Source organism: Pan paniscus, chromosome 6, assembly GCF_029289425.2.
Source record: "Pan paniscus chromosome 6, NHGRI_mPanPan1-v2.0_pri, whole genome shotgun sequence".
Classification (NCBI taxonomy): domain Eukaryota; kingdom Metazoa; phylum Chordata; class Mammalia; order Primates; family Hominidae; genus Pan; species Pan paniscus.
In genome coordinates this window covers 100,736,770-100,759,696 of record NC_073255.2, presented here as the reverse complement: position 1 = coordinate 100,759,696, position 22,927 = coordinate 100,736,770, and the positions used below count along the sequence as shown (strand labels likewise).

General features: G+C 32.8%; 1 protein-coding gene across 4 annotated transcripts in view; it reads left to right on the top strand.

Annotated features, from left to right (window-relative positions):
• PCLO (piccolo presynaptic cytomatrix protein) overlaps window positions 1-22,927 on the top strand; it is a 412,454-nt gene that overhangs the window by 253,881 nt on the left and 135,646 nt on the right. For all 4 annotated transcript variants that reach the window (XM_055114599.3, XM_057302898.2, XM_057302897.2 and 1 more), the window contains exons 8-9: window positions 1,658-1,794; window positions 7,903-7,993. In XM_055114599.3, coding sequence (XP_054970574.2) covers window positions 1,658-1,794; window positions 7,903-7,993 — 228 coding nt within the window. The remainder of the gene's footprint in view (window positions 1-1,657; window positions 1,795-7,902; window positions 7,994-22,927) is intronic.

The following is a 22,927-nucleotide window of genomic DNA, read 5'->3' as shown; positions in this document are numbered from 1 at the left end:
GGATGTTTACTTTTTCTAGTTGATGACTAATTATTCTATGCTTCATTCATGCCAATATTTATTGGATGCTATGCCTTGTGCAGGGCATTGATTTTAGTATTGAGGGAAGGGGAGAAAAAAGACAATATGAGCTTTGCCTTTAAGCAGCTTAGAATAGGTGAGATCAGTCAAGTACATATGCAATCACAAAACAGATATGTGTTAATGTATTTTCTCAAATCTAAGACTGATTAACCCATGACACATCGTTGCTCATTTTGTATTCTGAGAGGAAAATGCCATGGTTAAGTAGCAGTGTTGACCACAGGAGGTATAGAGGTGAGTAGTGGTACATATGCTGTGGGTTTGCCATCCCCGGCAGCAATGAAATGATGGAAATGGCCTAGGGGAAAAGGTTGGGAGGAGGTTTTGGAAGAGATGATGGTCAGGAATGTAGATAGAAAAATAAAGCTATTGTATGGCATTCTAGAAGCTGGAGTTTCAAGAAAGTGGAGGTTGACAACATCATCAACAAATCTTTAAAGGATAAGCACTTGAGGAGCCTTGTTCCTTCTACTGTTTAGGAAGCAGGAAGCAACAAAGTATTTCCAGAGACTGTTAATTAGAGATTCTTTTACAAAGACTAAAACAATTTATTAAAAGGAAAATTCTATATATTAGGGAAAATAAGATGTTCAGTCATTATAGAATATCTTGAAAAGACCTATGAGATACTAATGAATGAAATTTAATTTAAAATAATAATTGTGTACCTTAAATATAGTTGCATTTTCAAAAAAGTATGCTGTGAAATTTTGTCACAGTGTGAGTATAAAAAGCAGGCAACCAAGTCTTCAATCTATTTTCTAAATCAGTGCTTCTCTTAAAAAAAATCATTTTATTTTTATTTAACAATTATAATAGAGTTATTTTTAATATTAGGCTACTAAGTAATCATGGCACACATGTTCCTAACAATAACACAAGAATTCTCTTAGAAACAAATGTTTTTGTTCATTGTGAATGTCATAGAAATGTCATATTTTCAAAAAATAATGTTAAAGCCAGCAACAACTTATTGGCACTGGGTTGATGTAATGGTGGGAAAGTGACAGAAACTTCCATACACAAGGAATACTTTTTGTTTTAATTTTTGTATTATACTTTAAGTTCTGGGATACATGTGCAGAATGTGCAGGTTTGTTGCATAGGTATACATGTGCCATGGTGGTTTGCTGCACCCATCGGCCTACCTTAAAAAAAATTTGTAGTGGGTTGTGGGGAGAGTGTGGGAGAGAATGTGTGGATGTGGGAACTGATGGGCTGAGGTTAAATAGAATGATCCTTTTGAAGAATGACCACTTGTTCATTTATTTATTTTATCACTATCTAAATTTCTTTTTTCTCCTGATTTAAAATTTGATTTTGTTTTGCTCTGAGATTGTGAACATCTGTGTGCATCATTTTTTCTAGGCTATTCTATGGTTTAAATTTTTTGACATAATTTGATTTTTGGCATAATAACAAAAATAATTTTTCTAGTCCCAAGGGGAGATGTGTTTGAAATGCATGTATGGTTAACAAGCCTAGTGCATGCTAGTACTACAGAACATCTGCTGCCCTCAATCATCTATATTACTTGCCGTTGCAATGTATGATGTTTCCTTGGTGTCCAAAGCCTATCATCTGCGTCGTGAGGAAACAGATTGGTTTGATAAACCCAGGGAGTCTCGTTTGGAAAATGGACATGGTCTGGACCGAAAACTGCCGGAAAGATTGGTCCACTCTAGACCACTCAGTCAACATCAAGAGCAAGTAAGTGCTATATTTAGCAATTTCTTTTAGATTTATCAAAAAAGACTCAATTCTACCCTAGAATGGTCTTAATTGTCCTAAAAGGAATGAGATGTTTGTTTATTAATTTCACAAATGATTTTTTCCAATAACATAAAGGAGTAACACAGCTCACTTCATCAGCTATGACTGACTGAAAATGGAGCATAGCTGTGATACTTCTACCAATTTAAGTGATTCATTCCTCCAACAGATCATTATTAAGTTTGTATAACATATCCAGGACAGCTATACAAGAAGAATACATGGAGCTCTGAGAGCTTACAAGCAATTGGGTGAAATAGATTTGGGTAATTTTCAGTGCTTTCCAATAACAACATGTTCAGATGCTAAGAGCAAGTGAGAGCATGGCCAAACCGAGTGAGCTGGGATAGAAAGAACGCTTAACCTGGAGGAGAAAGGAAGCTGATATTTTAGTGGATCTATTATATGGAAATGTTGGTTGTTTTGTTACGTATTTTTGAATTTTATATATGGAACAACTCACATAAAGTAGATATTACTAATCAGTGTATTCTTATAGAGGAAGAAATTGAAACTTAGAGGTACATTTCAGAATTAAATATGATACCAAAATTCATGATCTCACTCACTTTTGAGAAATGAGGTGATGTTTGAATTGAATTTTGAAATACAACTACGAGACTAAGAGTTGAGTGAATTGAAGGAGAGTCTTCAGGTAAGCCAAGTGGCCTTTAATCAATTGCCTTAGCAGATCAGATATTTGCAGGTTGTGTACTCATTATGATTATTGAAATATCCAAAATAGTTGACTTATTTTATTTACATTAACTCCTAATCATCCTGTTTAGTGATTAATTGAAATAGAAAACAACCATATTTTAAACAACTGAGAAGATCCATATAGACTTACTATAATTCAGTGTTGGTCATATTGAGGTATAAAAGAAAACAAGGCTTTGACATTTATAAGTACTGTCTAAAATACATTGTCTATACTCTTTGATTTATTTCTAAGCAATTTAAGTTTTCATAGACAAATTTCTACCTATTAAACAGAATTTTTTCTTAGAATTTTGTTCTGTTTTTCTATATGCTATCATATTTTCTAGAATCTTTTGAATTCCTCTCTACTATAAATTTCTATCTTTAGTTTTTCATATCTTCAATACATATTTTGTTTAGGCGTGTATTTACCTCCATTAAAATGTCAATATAATTCCATTATTCTACTTCATGTAAACATATCAGCCTGTATTGAATTATGCTTTCATTAGCTTGTCTTGCTATTGAAATTGTATTTGTGGTTGTGTTTCAACTCTCATCAAATAGATATGGCTAGAAAGTAAGAAAATTAATAAAATTATTCTGCACATTTAAAATCTTAAATTTAGCTCCTTTTATCTATAATTACTAAGATAATAAATTTGTCAGTTAAAAATAACTTCTTTAAATGTGTTTATTATATGAATCTCTCTAAAATGGAATACTTGTTATATCTTCCCCATCTCATTTGTTTCTCTGAAGTTTAGTGTTTCCCACAAACCTAGATCCAGTCAAAGAAAACACAGATACTTTAACAAAATCATAGTAAGATAAACTATATAATAAACAGGGCAGCTTGTAATTAACAAGCAGCACTACTATTTCCACGGGCACTGAGAATAGTCTTTTCCACCTAATTTATCAAACTAATATTCTTTGAGGATATATTTAAAGTAATGCGTACAGCCCAAAAATATGTAAATGAAATATTCATACCTTTAAGGACATTCTTGTTTCTAATTTAATGTTACTAACATATACAGATTTATGGTTTTGGTCTACTGGGTACATAGTAATAATGGTTTAAATAATATATAATTATAGACCAATATAATGTCAAAATTAAGCAGAGAAGGTATTTTTGAGAATCATTTAATAAATTTCTTGCTATGTCTGCTCAAGTAGACATACTTGTTAGGTGAATATAATAATGTGTATATTCTTGCTAAAAGTAATTTTTTACATTTGTATAATATTTTACATTTTCACATCTAACATACAAACAAAAAACTATATATGTAATATTGAAACTGCAACTATGCAAAGTTATAAGCTGATTAAAAGTGAACAGCCATGAAACCGCCACACAGGCCAAAAAAAGGAACATTGCCTGTCCCTGAAACCCCTGTATGTCCCTTCCAGATCATAACCACTCCCTTGCCCAAATAAGTAACAAATGTGCTGACTTTTGTGACAATAATTTGTTTTTCTTTATCATTTTTTCTAAATCGATTCTACTATAACATACATTTATTTACATGAATAATGAAGTTCAAAAGTTGAATTATATAAAATTCAAAATTCATGCTTTTTGCATTAATATTTATCTTCAAATACTGTCTCCCTCTTTAACTCATCATAACTATATTTTGGCTTGGAGAATTACAAAATGGCATTCTCATGTTATTAACTTCTTTGCATCTCTAATCATAAAAAGCTAATATTGAGCTCTTGGTACTAATAAACTCAGATGCTTTTATTTGAAAACATATGCATAACAAGAAATCATATTCATAAAATGCTTTGGAGGCAAAAGTAATAAAACCAATAATACTAATGCAAACACTAATTTATCTGCTTTTAAAACTAGTTTACATAAGACAAACATTAGAGGGATAGAAAAATATTTCTGAAAATTTTTTATTAGACACACAATCATATTAATTATAAAAATAAACCGAATCTTAAAGTCCATATTTGTTTCATTTCAAATATATGTGTATACTTATATGTGTGTATGTGTGTGTGTATCTATCTGTCTATCTATCTGTCTATCTATCTATCTATCTATTGATCTATCTATATGCTTAACCTCTGCCATCTTCAGTAGAAATTCAGCACTGCTTTGTGAATTGCACAGATAACCTAATCTCTTATTTTTTAATTTTGCTTTAGTCACTTACTCTATAAATAATGCTAATACCTTTCACAGGGTGGTTGTAAAGGTCAGCACTTCTTGACTATTATAAAATCCCTTCACTTTCTGCACTTAATGCTCACATCATCTGCAATTCCTACGCAACTGCTGCATTGAGGTACATTAAGCTCCCATGAAAGAGCCACTCTTTCTCTTGATTCTAGGAATTTGAATGTTCTGTTTTCGCTCCTTGGACACTTTTCCTCCACTCATCCCTTGGCAAACCCTAATCATCACCCAGGTGTCCATGTAACTGCCCCATGATGCAAGAAGGCTCCCCTGACACTACCACCCCCACTTCCCCAGAAATCTGGGGTAAGTGTTTTTCCTTTGTGCTCCAGTGGTGCCCCATGTATTATGTCTTGGGCTGTGAGCTTCTTGAGAGCAGCAGCTCTCTATTCCAACTACCATGTTGTATATGCATACGGTGCTAGGAACTCAGCAAGGCACTCTGTCTCCTGCATCTAGAATGTGTAGTATTTAAGTGAGGGAATGGATGTCTGTATGAATACACAGTATGTTAACAAAAAGGACATGAAGGCTACCTGTCTTCCGTGTGTGAAGTAAAGGGCTCAATTCATTCCCTTTTTGTTAACAAACTGTTTATATATACAGGCTTGATTCATGAAAATAACTCTTTGAAATATTTGTAGGTAGGAAAGAACAGCCCTCTTTCTGGGAGGCCTATAGGCAATAATTCTATCAATGAGGAATCACCAAAAGACAATGGTAACAGAGACCATCCCCTTGGGGAGAGGAATGTAGCACCACTTGACATCAGTTCTGCCCCTTGGCTTTGTGCCTACTCTTATTTGGCGTTAGCAACACCTACCCGTAACCCCATCTGCTACAGGACTCTCTCAACATTCACCCTCTGTGGTTACTAAAAAGCTGAGATTCATCTAGCTCGTACATCTAATTCATACATGGAAGACAGATAGACTTTTGGTCATATTGATCATAATTATAGCAGCTTTGTGTTTCTGATTTATTAAGTGGATTTATGAAGCTGCTTGCAGACAGGGTAGACAGTCTCTGAAACTATAGGAGATTGTATGAGATGTCCTAAAGCAATATTCAAGAAAATTAATATGTTCAACATTCCTTCTATGATAAAATAAAAGGTAATAGTGGCTATTTGATAAAACTGGTGAAAAAATTAGGAAGCCTGATGATGACTCTTCTAAACTGTGTGATAGATGCACTGTGAGATTACATCAACGTCTCCCCAGCCTGAAAATTGGAAAGAATACTAAAAGGCAAAATTGTGTTTTCTTAGTTTATTTTTGACCAAATGGAAAGAATAACTTTTTGGAATTATTATTAACTAATACCTGAGATTAGAAGAGATTGAAATAAAACAAAGTAACATCCACCAATTTTACTGAATTACCTGCAGTACCAAAGCAAAGTTCAGTTACACCTAACAGTTACAAAATTTTCAATGCATATGATTTTATTTTTAGTAAAAAATAAAGATTTTTAAGCGTATTAGGAAAAGAAAAGAGAGGAAGAAGAAGGAAAAAAAGTGGGAGAAGAAGATACGGGGAGGGCAAAAAGTAACAGAAAGGAAAGAGTGAGAGGCTGACTGAGAGACAGACAAAAGAGATAGAGACAGGAGAGAGAAGAGTGAACAGCAGGGAAGAGAGGGAAAAAGAAGAAAAATGTAAGCACTTGTTACAAATATGAATAAGGTTTTCAATGGTTTACAAAGTTAGCATTAGTGTGAATTATCTGAATTGACTTATTATACTTACCCTAATATTTTTATAATTTAGTAAACAGTATTTTTGTTTTACTCTGCAGAATTCACATAATATTCCTGGACTTAACAGGATTCTGCTGTTGTTTAGGGAGTATTTTATGTTAATCTAAGGTCTGCTTAAGCTTATTCTTTCCTAAAGAGGATAAAAGCTAAAGGCTGTAATTTTAGCTTCAGTTTTTTAAATACCTGTTTTATTTTTAATATCCAGAATTCTAACAATTTTACAGCTGGAAATACTAGGACACATTAAGTTCACAAAAGTTTTCTAAGGAATCTTTCTTCACAAAATGTATACCTCTTTAGTTCTAAATTCTGTTTTATCTTTTGGGAACACACTTCTTAAACATATTCTAAAATAGGTAATATGAAAGTTTTACCTATATTAAACTTTATTTTGGTTGTAATTTAAGTCAAAAATTTTCCTATGACAATACATACAAAATTCCATACAAATAAAATCCTGTTAACATAGATAAGAGTAAATATTTTACTATTTCTGTCTTTCTTTATTTCACAAATCTCTTTTGAAAGCAAAGTTCCATGAAATATAAAGCACAAGTTTGCATTCGCTAATTTACTTTTGTTTCAGAAACGATGTTTCACCAGGTGGAAACACAGATAATGCTGTCTATAATATTCTCATATTCAAGTCTCAATAATGAGAATTGAAATCACAGATTTGCAACAGTAGCTTTAAGTGTTACTTCTTCTACCCTAAGGAATGTCTAGGAGACATAACACTATCAATAATGCAAGCTTTGAATTTTAAAAAGTATTAAAGTGAACAAAGTCTTTATTTATTTATATAGAATTAGTCTCTGCATCTAGTTTACAATGAAACTTCTAGTACATCTGCTCAGCAGAAGTACAATGCCACAATAAATCAATAAACACAAACATAAAGTAATCCTAATTATGATGACAGAGATGTCAAAGTAGGGGGATCTTCTCTATTTTTTCTCCCTCAGCACAACTTAATTGCTGAAAATTAAAAATGCTTTTCCTAGACTGTCCAGAGCAAAATCAACAGCTGGCAATTTTCCAAATACATTCTATATCCGAGGTCATCAATATTGACTGCGTACTACTGTAGTAACAAACATTCTTCAGAACCTATTGCATGCACTTATTAATTTTTCAAATACAACAAATCATTTTGCAAGAGCAATTGGTTATAAATGCAAACACCATAAGAACTCAGAACCAGTAATATCATTATATAGTGTTAGTGTAAGATGTTTAAATTGCCATGATGTGAGAATCTCCTACTACGTTCCATTGATTTAATCAATGTGCTTTGAAATGAACCATTCTAATTATGTATATTACACTTTAAGTGTCTTTAATGTTGGTTTTTTACCTTACTACATGTATGTCTTAGATTATACAGATGAACGGGAAAACTATGCACTACATCTTTCCTCACGCAAGGATAAAAATAACAAGAGACTCAAAGGATCACACAGTTTCAGGTAAAGCAAATCATATAATCTAATGTTTTTTTTGTTTTTTTTGTTTTGTTTTGTTTTGCATTTTTTTATTATTATACTTTAAGTTTTAGGGTACATGTGCACAATGTGCAGGTTAGTTACATATGTATACATGTGCCATGCTGGTGTGCTGCACCCATTAACTCGTCATGTAGCATTAGGTATATCTCCTAATGCTATCCCTCCCCCCTTCCCCCACCACACAACAGGCCCCAATGTGTGATGTTCCCCACCCTGTGTCCGTGTGTTCTCACTGTTCAATTCCCATCTATGAATGAAAACATGCGGTGTTTGGTTTTTTGTCCTTGCGATAGTTTACTGGGAATGATGATTTCCAATTTCATCCATGTCCCTACAAAGGACATGAACTCATCATTTTTGATGGCTGCATAGTATTCCATGGTGTATATGTGCCACATTTTCTTAATCCAGTCTATCATTGTTGGACATTTGGGTTGGTTCCAAGTCTTTGCTATTGTGAATAGTCCCGCAATAAACATACGTGTGCATGTGTCTTTATAGCAGCATGATTTATAGTCCTTTGGGTATATACCCAGTAATGGGATGGCTGGGTCAAATGGTATTTCTAGTTCTAGATCCCTGAGGAATCGCCACACTGACTTCCACAATGGTTGAACTAGTTTACAGTCCCACCAACAGTGTAAAAGTGTTCCTATTTCTCCACATCCTCTCCAGCACCTGTTGTTTCCTGACTTTTTAATGATTGCCATTCTAACTGGTGTGAGATGGTATCTCATTGTGGTTTTGATTTACATTTCTCTGATGGCCAGTGATGGTGAGCATTTTTTAATCTGTCTTTTGGCTGCATAAATGTCTTCTTTTGAGAAGTGTCTGTTCATATCCTTTGCCCACTTTTTGATGGGGTTGTTTGTTTTTTGCTTGTAAATTTGTTTGAGTTCGTTGTAGATTCTGGATATTAGCCCTTTGTCAGATGAGTAGGTTGCAAAAATTTTCTCCCATTTCGTAGGTTGCCTGTTCACTCTGATGGTAGTTTCTTTTGCTGTGCAGAGGCTCTTTAGTTTAATTAGATCCCATTTGTCAATTTTGGCTTTGTTGCCATTGCTTTTGGTGTTTTAGACATGAAGTCCTTGCCCATGCCTATGTCCTGAATGGTAATGCCTAGGTTTTCTGCTGGGATTATTATGGTTTTAGGTCTAACATGTACATCTTTAATCCATCTTGAATTAATTTTTGTATAAGGTGTAAGGAAGGGATCCAGTTTCAGCTTTCTACATATGGCTAGCCAGTTTTTATTCTAATGTCAGATTGACATATGTACTGACATTTGGATTTCATTTTAGATGACTCATGACATTTTGGAAAACATCACTTTTTATATCAAAAATCGTGTTTTGAGAAATGTAAAAAAATAAGTAGGATATACATTTGAACATAAAAGACATTGATGACATGATCATTAATATGAGGAGGTACTAAATGGTACATACTTGCATCATTCTTTTCATTAATCATATGTTTTAATGCACATGGTATTACAATGCTCCGCAGTTATTGCTGTATTAAGAAATACGGTCACTGGTTGTAGGAATATAAGACATTCTTATACAGGAAATTAAAAATCTGTCTTGAATTCTTCTAAGGAACAAATTCCCCTATTTCTACTCAATTTGAACTCTGTCAACTTATGCTGGAGTTTTGTTTGTTTGTGTTCTTTTATAAGCCAAAGCTAATGGTGGACTTTTTATTTGGAAATAATTTTGGATTTCCAAAAATAATACAGACATTCCTTTTGTCCACTCTTTGCCCAACGTTACTAATGTTAACTTCTAATCCCAATAAAATGATCAAACCCTGGAAATTAACATATATATGATAATATTAAAATATCTATAAGCCTTATACAAATGTTGAGCTTCTCCACAAACCCATTTATTTTTTTTCTGGTCCAGGATCCAATTTAGGATCCCACATTGCATTTAATTGTTTGACTCCTATATCTCCTCCAATCTGATAGGTCCTCAATCATCCCTTGCCTTTCATGACCTGGAAGCTTTTTGAAAGATGTATGAAATTTTTATATTACAATCAAATAGTCCATATTTAAATCAATGAGATAAAATATAAATTTTTCCAAGTTAATGAAATTTCAAAAAATGAAAATTACCTATATTTTTGGTCAAGTATGTTCTTTGAATATCATGGACAAAGTGCATCAATAGAAAATATTCAAATATATATATAATTTATGTGTTATATATGTATAGGCAATACATCTAACATGGTATATATACTGTGTTTTCTTTTTTAAGCACTGATACAACAAACAGGGTATTTCTTTAGTGTAATTGCTAATTGTCCTTGCAGATCTTAGACAATGGAACATGTGGACGTGGAACAGGTTTTGCTTTGAGCAAATTTCTTCTTTATTTTCATAGAGAATGAATTGATTAGGAGTCTAATGTTGTTTTCCTTTTAAGAGTAGGTAACTTTTCTTCTGTCAGAAACTGATAATTCAAACTTTCATAGTTTTATTGCTGTTCAAACTGTATTTTAAGTACTGATGAAAATTCCAGGGTGAATCTTAAAATCCAAGGGCTCTTCTTGTGGAAGTAATTACTTGCTAAAAAAGAATTTCAGTTTCCTCCAGCTCATAAAGCAAAACCACATAATATTTTCTAACAATGCCAAAATTATTTTTTCATGATGTACAATGGAAATCTTCAAATCATTTTTTTCCTAAATCATCAGAATCTATGCCAATGTGCCTGTTTTCTAGCTGTATTATTTTACGCTATATTAAGAATTATTCCTTCAACCTTATTATTTATCTTTCCTACTCTTTAGTTATTATTTTACTTTAACTAGAAACAAGTTTTAAAACATAAGAATTACAAAAATAAATGCCAGCTCTTCAGTAAATATTCTAGTTTCAAAAGTAAATTTAATTTCTTCTGTATATAGATTTCACAAAAAGAGAAAATGTTATTTTTTTGGACAATAAATTTGCTAGTACTATATCTTTTCTCTGAATGACCCTTTTTCTTGTGGTATCTACCTAAAATAATACTAAAAATGGTTTCCTTGTTATAGTTACCCTGTATTGATTACTGCTGAATATATTTTCCATATGTCTTAGGAAAAATAATCCTATACTAAATTAAGTCTTTTAAAACAATCTGCATTTTATATTCTACTTCTACTTTTAATTGTTGTAAATACATCTACATATGAGGCTAGAACCAGAAGTTACAGTCTTTGACAGTGTCTGGAAGTTTTAAACCAGTGCCAGAGGAACGATGGCAAAGAATATTTACACTCCTGGCTAGTCTCTGTGTCATTTTCTGCTCAATAAAAATCCTACTTTGATTGACTAAATATTTGGTAATATTAAGGATTTATTGTTAGCTATACTTTCATTTATATGTTAATGTTTTAATTGAGTTTATGTACTTTTTAAATTGATAAAATGGTATGTGTTTATCATATACATTATGATGTTTTGAAGTATATATACAAGTATATATGTTTCATGAAACAAAGTGATAACTACATGAGATAGTGCTTATGTTAATTAGCTAGAGTTATTATAACAACTGTCTTAGCATTGTTCTATAATACAATATATTGTTATTAACTATAATTACCACTGAGTGTATCTTTTGGAAATGCACACTAAAATATTTACAGATCAAATGATATTATATCTGAAATTTGCTTCAAAATTAGCTAAGTATAGAGAATGTTGGAGATGTAGATAAAATAAAATTGAACATAATTTGTTGATTGTTGGAGCTTGGAGATTAACCATGTTGGATTTTATTGTAGTCTTATATTACATTTCCATACATATAAATTTTCCATAATAAAATTGTACAATTGCTGTTTCTTTTTCATGTTCACAGTAAAACAGCAGTATCCAAAAGCTTCATCAATAGGGAAAAAGCTATCAAAACTAATAATTTAGCTGCCTTTGTGAGACAAGACAAAGATTTAAGCAAGGAAGTAGTGAAAAATAAAATGTAGTATACCTGTTCTTTTATGGTGGAAAATGGCCATTAGTGAATTTTAATTTTGGTTACATAAACCTATTGATAGTAAAACTACTATGAATCTTTTATAATATTTTAATAGACAGTTCTAACTTTATAAATAGTTTATAAAAGTTATATAAAACAAGCATACCTGGCAAATAAAAGAAAAAAATTTATTTAGGAAAACAAAAATAATTTCAAAATAGAAGACCGAAGTAATGTTTTGTTTGGTTTGTTTTTTACCATTCTCCTATGTGGTTCTCAAAGTAATGTCAATGGGACCCTCATGATCTCAAAGATTCTTCAGGGGAGTCCACAAAGTCAAGACTATTTTAATAGTAATGCAAGGGCAGAATTTGCCTTTTTCATGCTGATCCTTTTATGAATATACAATAGAGTTTTTCAGACGTTATTTAATGTGTGACTTCACAAGAGATTTGACACCGAAGTAGCTGTGAAAATTCAGCTGCCTTCTATTAAGTCCAAATTAAGCCGATTTACAAAAATTTAAAACAGCATTCCCCTTCTCATGAATTTTGCTTATCAAATAGTTATTTTCAATAAAGTATTATTTATTTTAACATGGAATGAGATTATTTTAAATGCATTAATAAATATTTTTAATTCCCAATTTTAACTTATAACATGGAAAATATACATAGTTGTAACATATATAAAGAAAAACTCCTTGAGATAATCAGTAATATAAAAGTGAATATGTTTCCCCAAACCAAAAGTTTGAAAGCCACTGCTGTAACGATATCTGCAGTGAAATGTTTTTTTCGAAAAGGAAATATACTTTTTTCTCCTTATTAAAAAAAATGTGTACAGCATAAAATAAACTGTTTCTGTAACTCACAGTGGATGCATTTTTAAATGTTTACTCATTGATGATCATTCATTTATCATCCATGGTATGACTTAAATTTTGTTGGGTGCTAGATTAATAGAGTGAACACAACAAAGACCCAGATTCTTAATGTTCTAACAATTTAGTAGGAGGACCTGAAATGTAAGTAATTATTACTATAAAATTTTAGGAACAACTGAGGCAACAGTCAAGGAATTTATAAATTTGTTGTTCATACCTATACCTACGTATGTGTGTGTATACACACACAGCTATACAGGTGCATCATGATTTATAATTTTGTAATGTATGCAAAGAGAAACACAGGCATGTAATCTTCTATTAAATGGCTTATAATTTTTTAAAAATATATCCTTTAACTTTTAACCTGTTAACTTTAAAGATGTGTTTATCAACAACTGTACAATGGTTTTGAAGGTACTCAGCAAAACACAAGGCAACAGAGTGGAAAGAATAGGTAATAAGTTTTGGAATTATAAATCTCTGTGTTGAAATTCAGCTCTAACACATGTAAATTTTGAGAATAAGTTTGTTCATCTGTAAATAAAATGAACTCCATGTATCTCATAATTGTAAGTGAACCTAACACAAAATCTTGTACTTACTGTATGCTCAACAAATGTTATTTCCTCTTCTCTTAAAGAGAAATGAACAGAAAAAAAAGAACAAAATGTGATGCTCAAAAAATGAGTCTCCTTTTTTTTCTTATTTAAAACTCCATCTTATGGCCTCAGAAACACAGCTGTTTGAAACAAGCCAAAGAAATTCTGATTTTTGAAAAAGGCATTTGCTATGTACAGTTCCATAATGGACTGGCTACATCTGCAAGGCTAGAAAGACTTAGCAATTATAATAGTGAAGAACACTAAAAATGTTGTTAAGTTTGAAAAGATAGCATTGTCTTCTTAGGAAATAGTGGCTCATTTTCTGTTCTGCATTAGTCACCATCTTTATGAGTTTTTAGAAACAGAGACAAATTAGAACAGATCTCATTGGATCCTAGTTGGCAGTAGTACCACATGTGGATAGCTCTTTATATTATTATTATTATTATTATTATTATTTTAACAGTTTTCTTGGATATAACTTACATATCATAAATATCTATTGTTAGTGTACAAATAAATGACTTTAATACATTTATGGACTTGTGCAATCATCACCACAATCTTGTTTTAGAGATTTCCATCTTTGCAAAAAGACTCCTTTGAGGCTGCTAGCAATCTCTGCTTCCAACATCCCTCATCCAAAAACTAACTACTGATATACTTCTTGTCTCTGTAAGTTTGCCTTTTCCAAGCATTTCATATAAATTGGATCATTCAATATACAGTTTTGGTGTCTGGTTTCTCTCATTTACTAGTTTTTTAGGTTACTAGTTTTTAGGTTAGTTGTAGCATGTGCCAGTGGTTTGCTCCTTTTTACTGCTAAATATGTTCCATTGTTTAAAAAGTCAACATTTTGTTTTTCTGTGAGATTTTTCCCCATATTTTAAATAATATTTGCATACACGTTTTAGTATACATGTATAATATGTAATTTTTATTGGTTAGTTTACTAGACATAAAATTTCTGGTTGTATGGTAAGTTTCCATCTAACTATTTAAGAAACTGCCACATAGTCAAGGTGAGTGTGTCATTTTGCATTCTTGCCAGCAATTTTTCATGATTTAGTTTGCTTTGTTAAGTAATTGTTTGTGGATATTCATGAGGGATATTATTCTGTAGATTTGTTTTATTGTGATATCTGTGAGTAATCTCATAATACTGACCATGTAGAATGTGTTGGGAAGTGTTCCTGGCTCTATTTTTCTATAGAGTTTGTGAAGAATTCGTATTATTCATTTTTTGAATATTTGGTAGAATCCACCAATGAAATCACCTGGCCTAAGCTTTCTTTTTCAGTAAGACATCCAGTTACTAATTCAATGCCTTTATTTGTTATAAGACTATTTAAATATTCTCTTTCTTCTTAAATCAGTTTTGGTAATTTGAGTCTTTCTAAAAATGTATTCATTTCACCTATGTTTTATAACTATTGTCACAAATGTATTCATCATACTTTATCCTTTTCATTTCTCTTAGGTCACACAGTGAAGCCCTTTATTATTCCTAATTTTTATTATAGTGTCTTCAATTTTTTCTTAGTAAAGCTAGTTGAAGATTTGTCAATTTTGCCAATCTTTTCAAAGACCCAACTTTTGCTTTTATTGATTTTTCTCCATTATTTTTTGTTTTCTATTTTATTGATTTCTAGTCTAAATATCATCTATATCTTTTCTTTCATTTATTTTGTAGTTAGTTAGCTTTTTTCTCCTAGATTCTTAGGGTGAAAAGTTAGTTTATTAGTTGGAGAGCTTTCTTGTTTTCTGACATAGACATTTAAAACTATATTTTCCTTTAAGGACTACTTTACTGCATCCCATGCATTTTTTTTTCATTTTTATTCACTTCAAAAGATTTCTTAATTCCCTTGTAATTTTTTCTCTTACCTATTGTTTATTTAGAAACATGTTTTTACATTCCCTAATGTTTGGGGATTTTCCAGTCTCTTTCTGCTCTTGATCTTTAGTTTAGTTTCATTGTAGTTGGAAAACCTATTTGGTATGATTCAATTATTTTGACTTCATTCAGATTTGCAAAGCTTTGTTGATAAATTTGTATATAAAATGGAGAGACATTAAAAGCACAAGCAATTTGGGAGTCTGACAGTTTCCAAGTATGACTATGATTTTACTTTCCACTGAAACTTCTCTCTGTGCTGCACATCTGTGTAACCTTCTTTTGGTTAGATTTGTGTGAACAGTTTGGGCTCTCTCTGGTTTCTGCCAAACATGCACTCAGCCTTCATTTACCCAGGGATATATTGAGAACTTATTAAATCTATTTATGGATGTCCCAATTCCCAGTCTCCCAGTTTAATCCCCAAATAATTTGCAAGTCTGCCACTTGTTTCATCCCCTCCAGCAGTAAAGCTTCTGGTTTTCATACCCTGCCCTATCTGATAGAATTATCATGACAACTTAGCTGGGGATGGAAGCAGCCCAAGCCAAGTACGACCAAGATTCTCACTTGATATGGTTTGGCTGTGTCCCCACCCAAATGTCATCTTGAATTCCCGTGTGTTGTAGGAGGTACCTGGTGGGAGGGATATGAGTCATGGGGGCGAGTTTTTCTCGTCCTGTTCTCATGATAGTGAATAAAGATCTGATGGTTTTATAAGGAGGAGTTTCCCTGCATAAGCTCTCTCTTTGCCTTCTGCCATCCACTGAGATGTGACTTTGCCTTCTGCCATGATTGTGAGGCTTTCCCAGCCACATGGAACTGTAAGTCCATTATAAACCTCTTTCTTTTGTAAATTGCCCAGTCTTGGGTATGTCTTTATCAGCAGCGTGAAAACAGACTAATACACTAGTGTTCCTGAAGATCAGCGCTTCTCATGAACAAATGCTGCTTAGTTTGTTGTAAACTTTTGTTTAATTTCCAGAATGCTGAAATGGTTGGTTATTTTTTAAAATTTTATCCAGCTATATAATTCATTATTTGGGAGAAAATTTTATTTATTTTATTTTGTAATCTATTTAATTATGATTTTGGCAACTTTTTATAATGTATTTCCTGAGATAGTAATAAAAATACCGTATTTCTCTGAATTTTTTTACTCATTCTCAAAATTGTTTTGATTGTATAAGATTTTTATACTTAAATATTTAAAGTATTACATATAAAACACAGATAATGAATGAAATTTATTTTGGCATAAGATTCTTATAAATGATGGTTTCTAAATCTTCCATTACAGTATTGATTTCATGTGCATAAAAAAGAAAGCTGCAGGCCTAATGTACCTCTTTCTAATATATCAGCCAGAATTACTCATCTGACAACATAATAACAATTCTAAATAATTGAATCAGACTGAAAGAAACAACAATATTCTGAGAGATCTCAGAAATCTGAAGAAAATAGTTCAGATATTTTATCAATATTTCATAAATGAGTCCATTAAGTTTCTGAGGAAGATTGTGACATTCTTAGAATCCTAAAGAAAATTGACAATTAGTCATGAATAAACTCACGGACTGTGTCCTAATCCTGTTATAGAATTATTTTTTTTCTTTTTTTATTTATTATTTTTATTTATTATACTTTAAGTTTTAGGGTACATGTGCACAACGTGAAGGTTTGTTACATATGTATACATGTGCCATGTTGGTGTGCTGCACCCATTAACTCGTCATTAACATTAGGTATATCTCCTAATGCTATCCCTCCCCACTTCCCCCACCCCACAGCAGGGCCCGGTGTGTGATGTTCCCTGCCCTGTGTCCATGTGTTCTCATTGTTCAGTTCCCACCTGTGAATGAGAACATGCAGTGTTTGGTTTTTTGTCCTTGCGATAGTTTGCTGAGAATGATGGTTTCCAGCTTCATCCATGTCCCTACAAAGGACATGAACTCATCATTTTTGATGGCTGCATAGTATTCCATGGTGTATATGTGCCACATTTTCTTAATTCAGTCTATCATTGTTGGACATTTGGCTGGGTTCCAAGTCTTTGCTATTGTGAATAGTCCCGCAATAAACATACGTGTGCATGTGTCTTTATAGCAGCATGATTTCTAGTCCTTTGGGTATATACCCAGTAATGGGATGGCTGGGTCAAATGGTATTTCCAGTTCTAGATCCCTGAGGAATCACCACACTGTCTTCCACAATGGTTGAACAGTTTACAGTCCCACCAACAGTGTAAAAGTGTTGCTATGTCTCCACATCCTCTCCAGCCTTGTTTCCTGACTTTTTAATGATCGCCATTCTAACTGGTGTGAGATGGTATCTCATTGTGGTTTTGATTTGCATTTCTCTGATGGCCAGTGATGATGAGCATTTTTCATGTGTCTTTTGTCTGCATAAATGTCTTCTTTTGATAAGTGTCTGTTCATATCCTTCCCCCACTTGTTGATGGGTTTGTTTTTTTCTTGTAAATTTGTTTGAGTTCATTGTAGATTCTGGATATTAGCCCTTTGTCAGATGAATAGATTGCAAACATTTTCTCTCATTCTGTAGGTTGCCTACAGAAGCTCTTTAGTTTAATTAGATCCCATTTGTCAATTTTGTCTTTTGTTGCCATTGCTTTTGGTGTTTTAGACATGAAGTCCTTGCCCATGCCTATGTCCTGAATGGTAATGCCTAGGTTTTCTTCTAGGGTTTTTATGGTTTTAGGTCTAACATTTAAGTCTTTAATCCATCTTGAATTAATTTTTGTATAAGGTGTAAGGAAGGGATCCAGTTTCAGCTTTCTACATATGGCTAGCCAGTTTCCCCAGCGCTATTTATTAAATAGGGAATCCTTTCCCCATTTCTTGTTTTTGTCAGGTTTGTCAAAGATCAGATAGTTGTAGATATGTGGCATTATATCTGAGGGCTCTGTTCTGTTCCATTGATCTATATCTCTGTTTTGGTACCAGTACCATGTTGTTTTGGTACCAGTACCATGTTGTTTTGGTTACTGTAGCCTTGTAGTATAGTTTGAAGTCAGGAGGTGTGATGCCTCCAGCTTTGTTCTTTTGGCTTAGGATTGACTTGGCTATGCGGGCTCTTTTTTGGTTCCATGTGAACTTTAAAGTAGTTTTTTCCGATTATGTGAAGAAAGTCATTGGAAGCTTAATGGGGATGGCACTGAATCTATAAATTACCTTGGGCAGTGTGGCCATTTTCACAATATTGATTCTTCCTACCCATGAGCATGGAATCACGGAATGTTCTTCCATTTGTTTGTATCCTCTTTTATTTCATTGAGCAGTGGTTTGTAGTTCTTCTTGAAGAGGTCCTTCACATCCCTTGTGAGTTGGATTCCTAGGTAAATGTAATCCAGCATATAAACAGAACCAATGACAAAAACCACATGATTATCTCAATAGATGCACAAAAGGCCTTTGACAAAATTCAACAACGCTTCATGATAAAAACTCTCAATAAATTAGGTATTGATGGGACGTATCTCAAAATAATAAGAGCTGTCTATGACAAACCCACAGCCAATATCATACTGAATGGGCAAAAACTGGAAGCATTCCCTTTGAAAACTGGCAGAAGACAGGGATGCCCTCTGTCACCACTCCTATTCAACATAGTGTTGGAACTTCTGGCTAGGACAATCAGGCAGGAGAAGGAAATAAAGGGTATTCAATTAGGAAAAGAGGAAGTCAAATTGTCCCTGTTTGCAGATGACATGGTTGTATATCTAGAAAACCCCATCATCTCAGCCCAAAATCTCCTTAAGCTGATAAGCAACTTCAGCAAAGTCTCAGGATACAAAATCAATGTGCAAAAATCACAAGCATTCTTATACACCAACAGAATTCTTACCTCTCCTTGCCTTCATTGCTACTCAGTGGTAAAGTTTTTCTACCTAAAATTTTAAAAATCTGAGCAGAAGTGATTAAGAACAGCTTTTAAAAAAGACAAAAATAGCTAATCAGACTTTCCATTTTCTTGTATTTATCAATGGAATTTCCAACACTGGCAATATGTGAAAACATAGAGTTGATTATGTATTCATTTTGCAGGGAAGATACATATATGCATATATACAAATAAACACAGCAATAAACCCTCTGTCAAATATAGGAGAAGATTTTTTGAATTAAATGTATTACATTTGTAATAATGGTCTTATTTGCATACATTTATTAGTCCCACTAGGCAACCAAATAAATCATATATGCAAAAATCCAAAGAAAATAGTGATAATCATAAATATTTAGGGGAAATAAAATATAAAAATAAACATATTATTTTCTTTGTACTTACAGGTTTTCTATTTTCTTCTGAAATAAGTTGAAAGTATAACTGTTTCTTCCAAATACAAACATTCTCCTCTTTTTTCCTTGATTATAAGTGTTTATAATGAAAATCTACAAGCCTAAAATAGAAGTTATTCAGAGATTTATATTCAGACTCTAGATGAAGCATGGTAAGAATAGTTCTATATATCCTATTGATAGTTCTCAAAGATATAATATTGTGATTAGCAGATTAGTTTTAAAAAAGCAACTACAACAAAATTCTCATGTTCTACCTTAATAATTACAAATACTATAAACACAATTTGTCCACCTTCTATAACTGTTAAATCTATTTTAAATAATGTGGACTAACAGAAAGAAGAGTCACAACAAATAAGGGCTATCTCCTACTATAAAAAAGTAGATATGTAATACTGAATATGGAATCAGCCTTATACTAGATATGAGATAGGTATGGGAAAAGTCTGTGGTACAGTCCTTGCTTAAAGAACTTACAAAATACTTGAAGTGGAACTAATGTACATGAAACAATGAACACATGAAACTATATACTGAAAATTAAAATGTTTCACAAACTATGTGTACATATATTTACGTGTACAAATTTTTGCAATGCTTCTCTTTGTTCAAATAATTTTACCAATGGAATATAGAGAACACGTATTTCCCCATTTTCTCATGAATATTTTTGTTACTTTGCTTTCCTTTATAGCTAGAGATCTCAAAGGCAAATGCCCACCTCGCTCTCAGCTTATAGTAGCTAAATGGATAAATGCATGTATCATTCTCAACCTTTTTCTTGTATGTATACTTACAAATGTATATATTTGCATGTATGTATATATAATAATATAATATATTGTAATATGTAAAATATTTCCTGTAAAATATGGTAGTGGTAACAATTATAAAGCTAAAAATAGAAGCCATAATTTTACAATCTCTGTTTTTTCCTTTACTTCTTGCCGTTTTTACACACGTGCACACACACTAAAAGTTGAAAGTACATTGTAATATAGTTCAGATACATATCTTTAATATGGTATAAATTGCCCAATAAATACATTTTCCTTTTACATCAAAAGCTCTTCAAAAATATAAATATAATGACTGGTTCTTATTACATTGTACAGACGTTTAATTATTTACTTCAACCACTTTCTAATTGATTGGCATTTATGTCGTCTTCCCCTTTCCATTATTATAAACAATGCTGCAATGAAAAAAATGCTGCCTTAATGTTTATTATTCCCTTACAATATATTTACAGAAGTAAAATTAGTGAGTAAAAGGAAAAGGATATTTTGGACATTTCTTAAACATCTTCTCAAATTGCTTATCAGAAAAGTTCTGCTACTTTGCACTCCCAAACTAAGAAATTGTTTTTCATTCATTTTTCACTATGGAAATTTTAAATCATATAATTTTCAGGAAAAGATATTGTAACTTAGTTCAAAAGCCAAATTTTATATCATGTTGCTCTAAGTATTATTTCTTTGATTAATTATCAGGTTGATATTTTGTCTGATATTTTATAATTTAATTGTCTTCTAAGCATCCTGGTGGTGAGGGAGAGATTCCTGCCTGTCCTGGCGTTATGGCGAGGGCTGAGCATATTGCACCTGACACTGGACAGATGACATCAACAGCAGCTTATTAGTCACATATGCTCAAAGTTTGGGGGAACAGGACACCACACATGACACAGAGCCACACGGGGGTTGTGCTGGGGAACACTGAACAACCAAAGGCTGTGCAAGGCTGGGTTTTTAGTATCAAAAGGTTGGAGCGCCCCTAGGTCCTACAGGAAGACTTGATTGGCTCCGCTGAATAGTTCCTCAGACTGGCAGGTAACAGAAACCCCTGACCCCCTTGATAAAGAGGATTGTTTGGCACGGGGACCTGATACATCAGAGCAGAGTTGGCGGGGGTGGGGCAGGGGGCGGGGGGAACTTGTGATTCGACCCTCCTGATTTTACCAGAAAATTACGCAGCATCTAATATGGAGTCTTAACTATAGCCTTTAGACCACAATTAGCTCTGTTTCTTTCCTTTCATTGACTTATCTACTTAATATGCAGGATAATAGATTATTTTTATTTTGTTTGTTTTGTTTTGCTGCAACACAGAGTATATAAAAGGGACCAGAGTATATACAAAGCTAGGGCCAGAATATGTTGGGCCCAGTAGACAAATGAATAGTCTAAGTTTAATTTGATAGGGAAGATTGGCATCTTGAAATCATTGAAAATATAGCTTCGTTTATTAAATCTTAAAAAAGATTTGTTTTGTTTGCTTCAAAGTTGAATTCTGAAGGAAGCTTAATCATAATGAATGAATAAGATACACAGAAGTTTGAATAAATAGGTTGGATCACCTTTCCTTGAGAGTATACTGCTGTTCTCAAATGTGATATATTAAATAAAGAGGTACTGAGGCAAAACATGGTGAGCTACTCCATGTGATTTGGGTAAGTTATGGCTAAGAGTCACTTAACATTTCTCCAATATCAATTATATGAACATTTTATTAGAAAACTAATTTTTTTCAGGTCAGCCAACTCTTAAAATAGAGTTAAAATGATTATGCCATCTCTTCTGCTTCTCGTGGAAGACCAAAAGAAAGTAAAACTGTCACCCTCAGTACAAGTGTGTTCCATCCTAACTGCTGGAATATCCATGGAACAAAACAGATCCTACAAAGTGGGTCTTAACACTGAATTTCTCCTTTCTCATATAAGATGGCTTTTTCTATTTTATTATTTTGACAGTGCAATTACATAGTATTCATTTTCTTTCTTTCTTTTTTTCTTTTTTTTTTTTTGTTTTGTTTTGAGGCGGAGCCTTACTCTGTCACCCAGGCTGGAGTGCAGTGGCGCAATCTCAGCTGACTGCAACCTCTGCCACCCAGGTTCAAGTGATTCTCCTGCCTCAGCCTCCTGAATAGGTGGGATTACAGGTGCCTGCCACCACGACTGGCTAATTTTTGTAGTTTTTTAGTAGAGACAGGGTTTCACCATCTTGGCCAGGCTGGTCTTGAACTCTTGACCTCGTGATTAGCCCGCCTTGGCCTCCCAAAGTGTTCGCTTTTTCATTCTAAGCCTTGCTTAGGAATATATTGAGCATAAAGCTATGGAAATACAGTAAAGCTCAGATTGAATGTCTTCTGAAGTCACAATTTCTTCCTGGTAAATTCTGGTGAAAATGTGGATTTATTTACTCAG